This window comes from Xenia sp. Carnegie-2017, unplaced genomic scaffold (genome assembly GCF_021976095.1).
Source record: "Xenia sp. Carnegie-2017 unplaced genomic scaffold, XeniaSp_v1 HiC_scaffold_24, whole genome shotgun sequence".
Lineage (NCBI taxonomy): Eukaryota > Metazoa > Cnidaria > Anthozoa > Malacalcyonacea > Xeniidae > Xenia > Xenia sp. Carnegie-2017.
The window spans coordinates 6,927,677-6,943,461 of NW_025813487.1; the positions used below are offsets into that span (position 1 = coordinate 6,927,677).

Genomic DNA, 15,785 nt, shown 5'->3' on the forward strand with positions numbered 1-15,785 from the left:
CATGCCGTTACTTTTTTGGATATCCAGGTGAACTTGTTGTATGTTTAAATCCATACTGTAACGAGAATGCACGAAATTCTTTACTCCTGAATTGTGGACCATTATCTGTTATAAGATCTTCGAAAATTCCGTATCTCGCAATTTGAGATTTCATCTTTGTGATAACTGTCTTTGATGTTGTATTTAACAAGTAATCAATTTCAAAGAATCCACTGTAGTAGTCTACCATAAGAAGATAGCTTCTACCATTCAATTCGAACAGGTCTGCTCCAACTTTACTCCACGGTCGATGTGGTACAGTATGTGATTGTAGAGGCTCCTTTTGTTGATGACTCTTATGGGCATTGCAGATTTCACACTTTCTAACTTCTGCTTCTATTTCTAAGCTCATCTTTGGCCAATATAAACACTCTCGAGCCCTACGTTTGCATGATTCAGATCCAAAATGTCCTTGATGTATAGCTTTCAACATATCAGTTCTTAATGACTCAGGAATTATTACTCGATCTCCTTTAAACAGTAGGTCATCTTGTACTGAAAGAGTTTCTTTAAAGTCCCAGTAATTCAAAACATCCAAATCGACTTTACTGCGTAGATCTGGCCATCCATTTTCTACGTACTGTCGTAGCTTTTTCATTGCTTTATCTTTCTTTGTCTCTTCCTTTAATTGGTTCATTTTTTCTTCACTTACTGGCAAGACAACATTTATCTCAAAATCTTCTAAGTGATCATCTGATTCTTCTTGGATATACGCTCGACTTAATTGATCCGCGAGATAAAGTTCTGCTCCTTTCTTAAACGAGACTTTCAAACTGTACTTTTGAAGTTTCAGCAACATTTTCTGGAGTCTCAATGGAGATTGATGAAGGGGCTTCTTGAAAATCTGCTCTAAGGGCTTATGATCTGTTTCAACATTGACATCTCTGCCATAGATGTAATCATGAAATTTTTCACATCCAAATACAATTGCAAGTAACTCTTTTTCAATTTGCGCATATTTCTTTTGACATTCAGTTAAAGCTCTCGATGCATAAGCAACTGGTTTGCCATTTTGAAGACAAACTGCTCCTAAACCTGACATACTTGCATCTACGGACAATGTCACATCTTTTGATACATCGTAGAATTGCAATACAGGATGTTCTCCACAGGATTTCTTGATTCTGTCATATACTATTTGATGTTGATCTAACCAGCACCAATCATTTTCCTTCTTTAACATATCTCTGAGGGGACTTGCCATTTCTGAAAGATAAGGAATAAACTTGGCCAAATATTGAACCATTCCAAGAAATCTTTGAAGATCTTTCTTATCTTTAGGAATTGGCATGTTTACTATTGCTTTAATCTTTTCAGGATCGGATTGAAGACCATCTGACGTTATTTTGTGTCCCATGTAATCTACACTTGTTACTTTAACTTTTGTTTTTTCTTTCTTTAATTTGAGATTGATTTCACGAGCTCTATTCAGCACATTGATAATTCTTTCATCATGCTCTTTCTCTGTTGTTCCCCATACTAAGATATCATCCATTATAATTTCACAACCGTCTATTCTGTCAAACAGCTGGTGCATAGCTTTTTGGAACACTTCAGGTGCTGAGGATATACCAAATGGGAGACGATTGAATTTGTATCTGCCAAAAGGCGTATTGAATGTTGTAAGATAACTGGAATCTTCATCTAGAGGTATCTGCCAAAATCCAGAGGCTGCATCGAATACGGAGAAAATTTTAGCTCCAGGTAGTCTTGATACGACTTCTTCTATTGTTAAGAGAGGGTAACGTTCTCGCTGAATGGCTTCATTAAGATGTCTAGGATCAATATATATTCGTAACTTGTTTGGTTTTTCCACTGTTACCATTGACGAAACCCATTCCGTAGGTTTTCTACAGGATCGATGACACCCATCCGTTGCATTCGTTCTAACTCTTCTTTAATTTTCGTTCTCATAGCTACTGGAACGCGTCGAGGAGGATGAATTGTAGGTTTTTCATTTGGATTGACACTGATATGATGTTTAATGGGTTTGCCATCGAAGAGATCTGCATAATCATTGAGAATATCGTCCCTAGTGAAAATAGGTTTGACATCTATAATTCTTTTCACCATACCCAAACGCTCGCTATGAGGTAAACCAAGAATAGGCTTTACATCGTGTGTCGCTATATAGAAAAGAAGATTGTATCGTTTGTCTTTGTAAGAACACGTCATCACTGCTTGTCCCAAGGTTTGAACTGAATCTCCACTATACGACATTAGCTTTGTATTTGTTTTGGTAACTTGTTGCTCAGCTTCTTTGACTTTGTCGAACAATTTTTTAGAAAGCACATTACATTTTGCGCCTGTATCCACCTTCACGTTCACCAAATGTCTGCCAAATTTGAGTTCAGAATACCACTCGTCATTGCTTTTTTCTACAGCTTCAATATTCATTCGATTGTCGACTTTCGAGCTTGTGCGTTGTTGCGTAGGTTTGATTGCATTAACAGCACCAATAAACAATTCTTCATCACTAACTTCATGAACTGTTCTTTGTGACTTTTGTGTAGACGTTAGACACACCCGAGCAAAGTGGTTTTTCTTATGACATTTGTGGCAAATTTTTCCAAAAGCTGGGCATTGCTTTGGAAGATGTTTTCCTCCACAGTTTCTGCAATTGTTCTTTAATACGAATCTTTGTTCTCGATGTTGATCTTCTTTTGTTTGACTTAAGTTTGTGTAACTTCCTCTTGAGGTTTTCAAATTCTTCCTAGCCTTCAGTTCATCGACATCTTGATAATTAGTAAGATCTTTTACTTGTTGTTCCGACAATTCGTTTGCACTGCATATGTTTAGAGCCTTGTCTAAAGTTAAACTTGTTTCGCGAAGGAGAATCTTTCTTACTGCATCACTATTAATCCCACACACAATACGATCTTTAATAAGTTCGCTCTCGAGGTCACCAAACTCGCACTTTCGAGCAATGTTTTCAAATCTGTAACAAAGGAACTAATCGACTCTGACGGACTTTGCTTCCTTGTATGAAATAAATGTCTTTCGAATGTTAAATTCTTAAGCGGCATACAAATTTCTTCAAATTTCTTCACTAGAATTTCTGGATCGTCTTTGTCTTCCTCTTCGTTGTAGGTAAAAGAATTATATCTTTCAACTGCATCTTCGCCAGCTAGATTTAAGAGGATGCATGACTTTTCTTTCTTTGATTTCCGACTATGTCCTGCAGCAACAATGTATATTTCATAGTTCTGTTTGAAGCGACGCCAATTCTCAGCAACGTTGCCTTCAAACGAGAGTCGTGTTGGCCTGGAAAATCCTTCTGCCATTCGATAAGAACAAACTTTTCCTAATCGCTACCACCATGTAATAAGTCTTGTATTTAATTCATAAACTTACACAAGTACAGGTTCTTATATACATTACACATGCATATTAAATAAGGAATTACCAACGTCATTACAGTATATAAATATAATTAGGCATGCAATGTCACAGCGAGGAGATAAGACTTCTAAAAATAAAACAGTGACTATCAATATCGTCCAATTCAATAGAAATCATAAATGGTAAAGTTATCGATAGTGCATCGTTAGTCGTACTATGAACAATAATGGTCAACTCATATTCATTCAAGACAGAAACAAACAAGATCAATATTTATGATAATCGTCATGGAAAACATGGATGAGTTACTGTGTAAAGAGAAATCTCACGAACTATAAAATGTTAAACTATATATTGTTTATGAAAGCATTGCTTACAATCATTCATACAATTTATCAAACTTTTAGCAACATATAGATAGCGAAAATTCACGGAAATAATCTTAACAATCTGTGACAAACTGGAATTCGAATTCAGGAGTTCGTTCCCATGTACTTTACTTATGTCACTGAAATTCGAACAACAAATACTTAATACATGATATTTACCTTTTGATGAAAATGCTTTGCACAATTTTATCGAAATTTTCGTAAGGCATCTTCTCCAATGAATACGATGACTAGAAAATGAAAGTATTGATCTCAGGAATAATGTCATATGATCTCTGCGTGACTAGAAATACTATATGATTAAATATCATGTGTATAAACTCACGCTAGTTAACCTAATTTCTTTCAATAATTGACGAAAATTAGTCAATTTTATAAAAGAATTTTTGGTTTCACAAGAATTATTCCACAATATACAGCATAAGACTTCGGTAGAGAAATTTTTTATTTCACAGTAAATGCTACACGCAAGAAAATACTGGAAATTAAAAGTGCTAATTTAATAGTCAATTGGTAAAGAAGTGACGACAATAAAAGTGTAGATTTTAGGGGAGGTCTGGTAGTGCAGCCAGCAAAGATATTAAAGAAAGTTGAAACATTGCCCAGAAAAACTCAGTTCAACTGTACTACTGATTTGTTTTGCTAAAAATTGAGGGAGTTAAAATGTTTCCGACAGAGGTGGGCAATTTATTTTGGGGAGTTAAATCTAAAGTTTGTGAGCCCCACCCTGTAACCTGCTAAAGCACAATATTTATACATGTGAAAGACAATAAAAATGTAATTTCTCAAGACAGTGATAATGTGACCAATATTGTATTCATTTGATTTACTAGTTAGAGCAATAATTAGCAATTGGGAATAATGATGTGTAGTTTTGACAAACCATAGAGGAAGATGTGGCACTGGAATTTTTTTGGCCAGGGTTCCTTAAGTGAATTATCTTAAATGAAATTTTTTTATTACTTTGTGGGTGCTTGGTTTATAGTAATATAGTTGTTTTATATCAGGGACTTAGGAACTGAAACACTTTTCCCTACAACTGAACAATCTTGATGTATAACAATTTAAATATGAATGAATTATGTAAGAAAGCGACTTGTTTGAAAACATCTGTTTGGAGCATACATTTTTTCATACAGTGGTTAATTTTGGCAATTATACAATGAAAAATATTAGCTACATGAAAACTTTGCAAAGAATGTGAAATTAGCACGATAATTAATATCTCACTGTTGGTCATAAATAAATAGATAACAGTTTAAGCTTGTACATAGCTACGTAGTATCTCTTGTAATTGTTGACAGTATTGAGCACATGCTCTGTTCTACAGAGAAAAATCCCAGTCTGCTATCAAGACATCTATCAACGGGCTATGTTGATTTTGTAGAACCCATTTCGGTAGAAAATGTCCAACGTTCGCCACTCGTCAGTTTGTACATTATAAATTTCTTACAAATTTGTTATTTTTACATACCATCTTCAGAATATTCACTGTCTTTGCCATAAGATTCAGCAGTCTTTAGTTCATTCGTTTCATTTTAAAATTCTTAAGGAAGAAATTTTGTCTTAAAAGAGTTTCCAGCAAAGAAACATGTGCTAAGCACAATATTTATACATGTGAAAGACAATAAATGTAATTTCAAAGACAGTGATAATCATATTGTATTCATTTGATTTACTAGTTAGAGCAATAATTAGCAATAATAATGTGTAGTTTGACAAACCATAGAGGAAGTGTGGCACTGTTTAAGTCTTCAAAATTATGGAAATGAAATTATTTGTTACTTTGTTGTTGGTTTATTGTAATATAGTTGTTTTATGTCAGGGAGTTAGGAACTGAAACATTTTTCCCTACAACTGAACAATCTTGATGCATAAATATGAATGAATTATGTAAGAAAGTGACTTGTTTGAAAACATCTGTTTGGAGCATACATTTTTTCATACAGTGGTTATTTTTTGCAATTGTGTGGTAATGTACCAAAAATTCAAAATATAAATAATATTTAAGTGACCTTTACTGAACAGTCCACCTATATTAAGTAGACATTGTCACCTTTTCCAAGATTCAAATTTGATTTTTCATTGTTCAAAACTGTATTAAATGGTCGGGTGAATTAAAAACTCAACACATATAAAAATTAGGCATTTAAAATAAAGGACAACTTTTTTATTATAAACATCAACTTACATTAAGTCAACTTCAGTAGACTGGAAAGTCGAAATATGTTTATAATAAAAAATTTTGTTGTTTATTTCAAATCCATAATTAATCTGGTGCTTTTGAGATCATACATACATACATATAACAATTTATAAAACCAACACATACAGTGTTTTGTGAAGAAGCAAAAAATGCCATGTTCCAACAGATATTTCAGAATGCAAGATTAGTAAGAGATGTTGTGCGACTGGTAACTTTATAATAAGTCTCAAAGTATTTCAAAGTTTTCAAAAATATAATTGTATTGGGCATTAATTTGATTAAATCCAAACTGAGGTTGTTGCTTTTGTTTAAATATTTTGCTACCATTATATTCAAAGATGTGTTGTCTCATTTAACACATAAACGAATGCAGCATTGATAAATTAAATTTTAAAATAAAATGAATAAAAAAACAAATGTTTTGCCTTTTAGGTCCTTCTCAAATAAACCTCAATAACAATAACAACGTTCTACAGCATAATTCATAAAATGTTCAAATTTACTGTTTCATTTATGACCAAATATAAAATAAAATGCACTCGCCAGATAATTTTGTTCAAAATCTATATTATAAATCATTAAAAAACTTTACTTACCACTGTACGTTTTACAGACATTAATGACGATGTGTTTACGGAGTCATGAAGCATGCGACGTTTGAAAATTGCATCGCTCGCGTGCAAATTCTCACGATTTTAATTCCCTTGCATTTCATAAATTTCATACACACATATAATTTTTCATAGCTCATACAACCAAACAACCCCATAAACGATGAAAAAAGCGCAAGACTAATGAAGAAAAGTTAAATCACGTTTTGTACGACTACTTCCGCTTGCATGAGCACCAAGACTATTGCTTTGTATAGGGGAGGAGAGGGATGATGTGTTGCAAATGTTTTGGGCTAATGATATTCTTTATCAGTTGATGGTTGCATGTGAAAAGAGCGAAGTTTTTCGATGTGTATTTTCTGCTAATAACTCATACAATACAGATCCTATAACAAAAGAACAGGTATAGTCATTTTTTAGCCTCATGGTTTGCCACAGACCACAGGTACTAGGGCTTCTTTATTTGAAAGTTGGTGCTACAGTTGATGAAATTAATAGAAAAGATTTGTTTAGTTTTGTAACACGCTCTCCATTAATTTATCTCATTTCCTCATTATTCTTATAATGCATGAGTCAATACCACGAGTTACCACACCCCCCGGGATACCCCTAAACATTTGCCCTGGAGACCTTTCTCGGGGGTCGGGAATTTGCTCGTAAAAGAGATGCTCGGGAGTCGGGTATTTACTTCGGCTGTAATACCCCCGAAGATTTGGCACCATTTGAGTACGCGAGTCGCGACTATTGATTTCAATTAAACGCGACATTAAGTACCGATTCCCATCTCTTTGTATCCAGACGGACCATCGTGTAGTTTTTTTCCTTACCCAGTTGCTGATGCAGAGACCTTGCGGAGGGAAGATTGCGAAACATGCACGGGAGTTTGCTATGGGCATTATGTCACCGATGTGTCAGAGCTGCCAAATTTATATGCAGTTGGCAAAGCTATAAGGAGCCCGCCGCCGTCTGAAATACTGGCAGACTTTCACAAGAATTACAGTGGTGGATGGTGTAGAGGATACTGACATAAGCATGCTTGCCAAGAAATGTTTGCTGTCAACCGAGGATGTTAAATTGTGACTTCAGCACTTGACGCAAATTTCTGTGAACAGGAAAAGAGGTGCTGGAAAAGCAAAAGCAACAAGAGAAAAGCGGAGCAAGGGAAAGTAACTCAGGAACGAATTTCTTTTAGTACATTTATTTTTTGTAGGATCTCTCATATATCTTCTTTAATAAAGTATTAAAAAGTGTTCTTAATTTTCGTAATTTAAATTAAATTGGTCCGGGAGCAGGGCATTTGCCGTTCGCAGCTTGCCGGGGGCCGAGTATTTGCCTTCTTGCCTCTCCCCGGCAGCGGGGAAATTGAACTATTAAAACGAAAAAAATCAAATGCCCGGCCGAATTCCCGGGGGAGGGATGGTAACTCTTGGAATTGATTTATGCATAAATGTAGATCGTCCAGGTTGGTATAGTACCGAGAAGGACTGCTTTTGTTGTTGTTGACTGACGTTTCGACAACCTTAGCGATAGTCATCTTCAGAGTCAAAATTCTATTTAAGGCCGAAACAGAAGTCGGCCCTTCCATAGCATCCGGCAACCAAGTATGTAACACAAATTGAGCAGATTTCCCTACAGTCCCTATAGTTAATAATATACAAATCCAAATACAAGCTGAAGATGGTGATAAAGCCGGAAATAAACTACAGTAATCTACTGCCCCAAATTCTTTCCAGATTAATATAATAGCCAGCATTAATCCTATGTCTCCTATTCTATCGATTAACATTGCTTTAATTGCCGCCTTATTAGCTTGTATGCGCGTAAACCAAAAGTTGATTAATAAATAAGAACATAAACCAACACCCTCCCAACCAATGAATAATTGCACATAATTATTACTAGTAATTAAAATTAACATAAAAAAGGTAAATGAAGACCTAGGTAAGTGGGGATCTCTCATATAACTTGTAGAATACACATGAACTAACCCGCTAATTGTTGTAACTACAATTAACATTACAGCTGTTACCATATCAAATTGTAGGCCAAAGCTAGTTATTAGTAAATATGACTCTATGCATCTGCCTAACTCTATATATACTGTAGACCCATTAATCAGGATTTCATAAAATAACACAAAAGAAAGGAGACTACTGACGAGAACCCACACAGAACTTAACAAGCTAGCCACCTTTCTTCCTAAATAGCGACCCCCTAATCTGCTTCTGACTGCGCTTAGTAATGGTATTAATATAACTAGAAGATACATGGGAATAAATCTAAGATAATCAAATGTACTAATTGAAAGAATTAACTAGGACATATTATAATTGTTAACACTAAATATAAATTTGCCCCCATTAATATTGCCTTGCCTAAACTTGTTTCCTCTGGTGTTACATTGCCACATGGAGAATTTAATATATTTGTTATTACTAAAGGCGCAGACAAAGGTTGATTGAACATAATTTTTACTAATCTAATGTAATAAACTCCTGCTATCACAGAACAAACTAAAGCCAATAAAGCACTGAGATAGTAACCTTGACCAACAACTGCTAAAATTACATACCATTTAGTTAGAAACCCAATTAAAGGAGGAATTCCTGCAGTAGACAATAAACCTGTAGCTAATGCTAATGCTAACATTGGGTTTAATCTTGAAACACCACTAAATTCAATAAGCATGTTTCTTTTAGGGGATATAATTAGGACTCCAGACCAAAGTAATACTTGAGTATTATGTAAGCACCTACATATATTAAATTCGCCTGAAGACTTTTTATAGACCCAATAGCTATTCCAAGTAACACAAACCCCATATGGCCTATTATGCTACAAGCTAGTAGTCTTTTTATTCGAGTTTGATTTAAAGCTCCTATAGCTCCAACAATCAAAGAGATTAACCCAGCTATTAATAGCCCAATTTCATTTAAGCCTATTTGTACTATAATAGCTAGTATTCCTAATTTAGGTACAATAAATAATAGCGCAGCTACCCAAGTTGGAGCTCCTTCGTATACATCGGGGGCCCACATATGAAATGGGGCTGCAGACACTTTAAATAACAATGAGATAGTAATAAGACACTTACCAGCTAGTACACCATAAGATTCTAAACTCATACGAATAAATTGAAGTTCAAGTTCTCCTGTGGATACATAATTTAAAGCACAACCAAAACAGAAACAACCCCAAAGATAGTGACCCTAACACAAAGTATTTATGTCCAGCTTCTGCCGATAACAATGAGCTTTTAGTATAACCCACTAAGATAAACATACATGATGTTTGCATCTCTAATGCTAAATTTATAAAAATTAAATTTGTTGACTCTATAAGTAATAAATTACCTAAGATCACTAATAAACTCAATAAAGAGCTTGATCGATGCGATGTTTGATGGTCAAGCATACATAGTATAGCTAATCCACTTATCATCACCAACATTTTAATAGCCTGTGTCCAACATAGTAAATGGGGCTCAGTTAATAACTCAGTAGCCCCCACAACCCCCGCAAGTAGTATAGCTAATCTTAAAGTCGGGGCTTTTAATCCATATGTCAACACTATTAGTATAATGAGCCCTAGTGTTAATTCCATAATATGCCAGGGGCTATGCACCCACATGGCATATGCCTTGTTAATCCCTAAACCTTTTGTTTTCCTTCTTTGCAGCAGCCAGAAGTTGATTACGTCGATGGGGCCAATATAGTCGAGCATCGCTGAGACCATTCCTTTCGTACTAGAACTCAGAAACCGAGCTGTGTCACCACGCTCTAAACTCAAATCATGTACGGTTTTCATGGTCGAACAGACCAACCTAAGGTACCTTCTACAGCACCAAGGCACCGCAATTCAACATCGAGGTCGCAAACATTGTTCTCGATAAGAACTCTCCGACAATATTACGCTGTTATCCCTACGGTAGCTTTTATCCGCTTTCGATATTTATTTTGAACTATCATATCGCGTCATTATCGCCCACATAGGACTATGTCCTTGGCTATGCGCCAGCTAGGGGTGCCCCCCCCTCACTGTCAGGCTAATGAGATTAGCTTTTATACCAATAAGCTCGCCTTCGTTCCTTATTCAAAGGTAGTCGCCCCAACTAAACTGTCTTACCAACAAAATTACTAACTCAAAATTAGGATGCTTGTATCGTTAATTTTAATCAACGTTATTGGTATCCAGTAAAGCTCGATAAAGTCTTTTAGTCTTACAATGATTATGTAGTATCTTCACTACAACTATAATTTCATCGGCTTTCTTCTTGAGACAGTAAGACCCTCGTGGTTCCATTCATACCCGCCAACAATTAATTGGCTATTTATTGTGCTACATTATCACGGTCAGTATTACCGCGGCCATTCAGTTGGGTTTCGCTTTAGACGTTAGTCCTTAGTTTCACGATACAACCATTGGGCAGAATTCACTCTCTCTACTTCAGTAACCTTCAGCAGAGAGCTATGTTTTTTGTAAACAGTCCTGATCTCATTTTGCCGAGCTCCTTAAGAGAAATTATGCCTTGATCTAAGTCCCATAATAACATTTGAAGGTACAAAGTACCATAATATTTTCCTGAACAAGTTCAAGAATTATAATTCATCGGGCGTAATACCCTTAGAAGCTGTATATACATTTAGTTGGGAGTGAATCTTGTACTACTCATGCCTGCATTATCACTTCTGTTTGTCTCACGAAGTATGCACATATCGTGCTTAAAGAACGCTCTACTACCAAGCCAGTTGCATCCTTATGGTCTGACTTCCAGAATTTTAGTTACAGATTTAGCCGCCTTGATTTTTAGAGTTTTCTAACTCATTCAGTAAACTTTTACGTTTTCCTGTACAGATGGCTGTTTCCAAGCCTACTTCCTGTTTGTCCAAGTTGAACCCTCTTTATACACTTAATCTGTATTAGTGACTTTAATTTCTGGTTAGGGCTTACCCCTTTAGACTAGCCTTATCGCTATAGTCTTACTGCACCAGTAATTAAAGTCCCCCGGTTTTGGGGGCGAATCAACTTGGGGCACCTTACTAAGATAAGTTTCGTAGAGAACCAGCTATATCCAAGTTCGACTAGTATTTCACCGCTAACCACAGCTCATCCAACATTTTTGCCACAATCACTGGTTCGGTCAGCAAATAGCTACCTGACCATGGTTAGATCACTTGGTTTCAGGAAATTTGACTTACGAGTTTTTTTCTCTTGCTTTCACTATGCCTTCATTAATACTTAAGCTTGCCAAATTTTGTCTTGCAGGCCCATTATGCAAAAGGTAACTTTTAGAAGCAATTCTGAGTCTTTCCCTCACGGTACTTTCTCTATAGGTGTCTATTGGGGTTTAGTCTAGATGTCCAATCATCTTAATCATCTGTTTGAGACAATTCCTCCGCTATCGCTCACCGCTACGCACGGAATCTCAGTTGATGTATTCCTCATAGGCTAATAAGATGTTTCAAATAACTATTCAATTAACCCTTTTCAGTTAGGATAAACAAGTTCAAAGTCTCTCCCTTGTTATTTCGTGTTTACGTCCTTACTGATAGACCCTAGATTTTACTCAGTTCCATAGTCTAGTACTTATTAAGATAAACCCAATATAATTTCTTATGTCCTCGTGTTTTCTTCCAACCTAAAATAGAAATTTTATTTCTATGTATACTTAAATGACAGCTTGAGCAAACTGGCACTAAGTTTGACCTTCGATTTAATCTTCTACTACCTAATTTCTTAGGTTGAATGTGGTGGATAGCCTCCGCTGCAGCTCCGCATATTTCATATGAATCAATAAAAACTTGAGTATTATATTTAGAAGGGCGGAATACTGCTAAAGAGCTTGCTTCAATTCAAGATTGTGCTTTCCAGTTAATAAGTTTACGATATTTTAAAGCACTATTATAAAATTTTTTGTCATTAATTATGTGGCCCATAACTTCAATGCCATATTGAGAAGGTCCTGGGCCAAGTTTTAATTTACGTTCATAAATTAGGCCCAAATCTTCGTGGTGAATAACAGATAAATGATAGAACCGAACTGGTGAATCTATTAAAGAATAAACTTGGTGTAAATGAGTAGAAAGAGCAAAACTAGTTTGTGCAGTTGTTAATCTTTCAATTGTTGCAGCTAATATCGCTGTTTCTGAACTAACTTCTGTTCCATGACAAATTTCATCACCTAAAACTAAACTGTTCTAACTAGCTAGCTTTAATATAGTTGAAAGATCTCTTATTTCGACCTCAAAAGTACCTTGACCTAATATTACGTTGACTCTAATTACTTTAAGTAAAGTGAATTTACCTGCACCATTTACTGAGAATATTAACATTCCTTTATCTTCTAGACTTATATTATGAGCCACACATTCTTTTTGAGTGTTTAACTGTTCTACTAATGGATGTCGTAAATTAATTGCTTCAATTAGACCATTGGATTGTTGGGATTTTGTTGGTGTCAGAAAAGGTTTAGTATAATTAAACTTAATAGCCGCGATAGCTCCGCTTAATGCAATATCTATTCTAGAAATCATATTTTCTAAAGGCGAAAATAACTCAAAATGTCTAAAATATAATCTTTTAAGTTCTCGTTTATAAGTCTGTTTTTTATAAACAATAATCTGCTCTTCTAATAAATTTAATTCGATTGACACTTTGTGAATGGTGGGGCTAGTAACTATAAGGTAGTTTCTTCTTTTACCCAACACAATAATTGAATTATCAGATATAGAAGCACTAGTCATGTAATGTTCTAACTTAGTTAGATTTTTAGATAAAATAGAGAAAGCATAACCCTCTTTATTAAAATAATCAACTTTAATAGAAATTGTATCTTGAAACACAATGTTTGAAGTCTGCTCGGCCCACTTTGTGAGTTGGGCTCTTAAAGTTTGTTGTTGTGAAAGAAGCTTGGTTAGATTATCAGATGGTTGTAATACTTATTTAAAATCACCTAGAAGATTATCTACCTGGAAAATTAGACCTATTGCTTTGATTAACGATTCTAATTGGGGCTTAACTGAGGGGGTAATTGAATATTATTTATTAATTTGTTTCTTAATTGATTAGCAAATAATTAAGAATGATAAATTTGACTAAGCTTTTTAGGTGGTAATATAATATCACTTGAAGCAGATATTGCCCATTGAAGGTGTAGAGAATATAAATCTTTAATGTGTTTTAAATCGGAACTGTCAAAGATTTTCTCGCTAATTAATTGTTTAAATGTAGCAATATCTTCATAAGGAAAATATCATTCAGAGTAATCTGTAATAGGATTAAGAAGTTTGAATTTTTGTAGTCTTCCCCATTTTAGTAGAACAATAATCAATAATAATAACTCGGCTTGAGAGTATGCTTGTTGCCTACTAGGGGTGTCAGGCTCATGCCAAAGTTCATAGAACTTACCAATTTGAATAAGCTGGATGACTGATAAACCAATATTTGAACAATTCTCCTCTGCTAAGTTAAAATATTGCATAGGTATCTGATTCATTTTAATTTAGGGTTAACCTCTCAACAAATTTAAGGCTCGAACAGCAATTGTACCACGTAAACGATAATAGCTAAACCAATGGCAGATTCTGCAGCTGTAACAGTTAAAATTACAATCGCAAAAATTTGACCAAAAAGCGCATAGAGCACACGAGATTCAAATAGAAGTAAAATAGTAGAAGCCAGTAAAACTAGCTCTACAGACATTAACATAATAATTAAATTACTTCTATTAAGAATAATACCTAATATTCCGATTAATAAGATGATAATTGATAACACTAAATAATTCATGCGCCATTACTAATTAGAAGCTAGTTTTCCCACTCTAAACCTCCTTCTATCCATTCATAGATTAACCCTAAAGTTAAGATAAATAAAAATAACATAACAACCCAATATCCAAATAAAGGTAAACCCATATATATAACAGCCCAAGGAAACAAAAAAGATATCTCTAGATCAAATATTAAGAGCTACCAAGCTACCAATTAAGAAAAATCTAACGGAGAAGGGATTTCCCGGATTATCAAAAAGGTCAAATCCACATTCATAAACTGACACTTTTTCCATGTCGGGTTGTCTATATCCTAATAGATAAGATGCCCCTAAAACTACAATTGATAATGTCCCATTAATGATAAATAGTATTAGTATTCTTTTGAATTCCATGTTCCTCTCCATATTCCTAAGCGGAGACCTGCATTAGCACTAGACCAGACAGCACCTGAAGGTGTATCTGCTGATTTGTAGGAAAAGATCTTGCCTACTACGAGATGATTCCTCTTGGAAATTATATAAAAAAAGGTGAATTTGGCTGTTTACCTAATAATTTAGCCCCTATCATAGCGACTAGTAGCACCAAACTAGCAATAATTACTAATTCATAATTAGCAGTATAAAGATGACTTCCAATTGCCCCAATGTTAGTTCTTGATCCTATAACAGGATTGCTGATATATTTAGGGATATTGGTTAATGAACTATAAATTAGGAATATAAAAGATAATCGGGATCCCGTTGAGTCACCTGAATTTTTCAGGTTCATGAGGCAATTGCTTAAATTGTCCAGCAAAGTGCGAAGATCATAGCTCATTTAATTTCAATTACCGCACTGCATAAAAACATTCATACGACATTCTTTCACACGAGAACATGAGCCCAACAATATTGACCTGCTCACCACTGTGTGACTTCATAGCTCAGTTGGTCAGAGCACTGCACCGGCACCGCAGAGGTCATGGGTTCGAATCCCGTTGAGTCACCTGATTTTTTCAGGTCCTGAGACGATTGCTTAAATTGTCCAGCAAAGTGCGAAGATCATATCTTCATTTAATTTCAATTACCGCACTGCATAAAAACATTCATACGACATTCCTTTCACGAGAAAACATGAGCCCAACAATATTGACCTGCTCACCACTGTGTGACTTCATAGTTCAGTTGGTCAGAGCACTGCACCGGCACCGCAGAGGTCATGGGTTCGAATCCCGTTGAGTCACCTGATTTTTTCAGGTCCTGAGGAGATTTTCAGGTCCTACTCAATTTCGGTGGGATATAATTAAACCACGTGCTGGAAAACGTAGAGATACAATTGATTTTCTACTTGTAAATGTCCCAAAAACTTTTCCTATCTTAAAAACCGACATGGAATAATTTTTGCAAATGTATACGTATTTATGTATATACATGTTAGAGCCCACA

At 35.2% G+C, this 15,785-nt stretch overlaps 2 protein-coding genes and 1 long non-coding RNA gene across 3 annotated transcripts in view; all 3 read right to left on the bottom strand.

Annotated features, from left to right (window-relative positions):
* The window catches only part of LOC124451455, a 100,159-nt gene that overhangs the window by 46,571 nt on the left and 37,803 nt on the right, over positions 1–15,785 (bottom strand).
* On the bottom strand, positions 8–3,323 carry LOC124452041 (uncharacterized protein K02A2.6-like). Its single transcript, XM_047002635.1, has 3 exons — positions 3,090–3,323; positions 1,931–2,955; positions 8–1,889 (listed from the first exon to the last, which is right to left on the bottom strand). The coding sequence occupies exons 1-3, from the start codon at positions 3,321–3,323 to the stop codon at positions 8–10; spliced, it is 3,141 nt and encodes a 1,046-aa protein (XP_046858591.1).
* Positions 6,893–15,785, bottom strand: part of LOC124451472 — a 48,126-nt gene continuing 39,233 nt past the window's right edge. For both annotated transcript variants that reach the window (XR_006950481.1, XR_006950480.1), the window contains exon 3: positions 6,893–6,973. This is a non-coding gene — a long non-coding RNA (uncharacterized LOC124451472). The remainder of the gene's footprint in view (positions 6,974–15,785) is intronic.

Bases quoted from the DNA above. Each gene is read 5' to 3' on its own strand.
- LOC124452041 (XM_047002635.1), bottom strand. From the start codon at position 3,323: ATGGCAGAAGGATTTTCCAGGCCAACACGACTCTCGTTTGAAGGCAAC. The intron at 2,956-3,089 runs GTGAAGAAATTT...ATTGCTCGAAAG, and splicing joins AAGACGATCCAGAAATTCTA to TGCGAGTTTGGTGACCTCGA. The intron at 1,890-1,930 runs GTTAGAACGAAT...TCGATCCTGTAG, and splicing joins AGAACGAAAATTAAAGAAGA to AAAACCTACGGAATGGGTTT.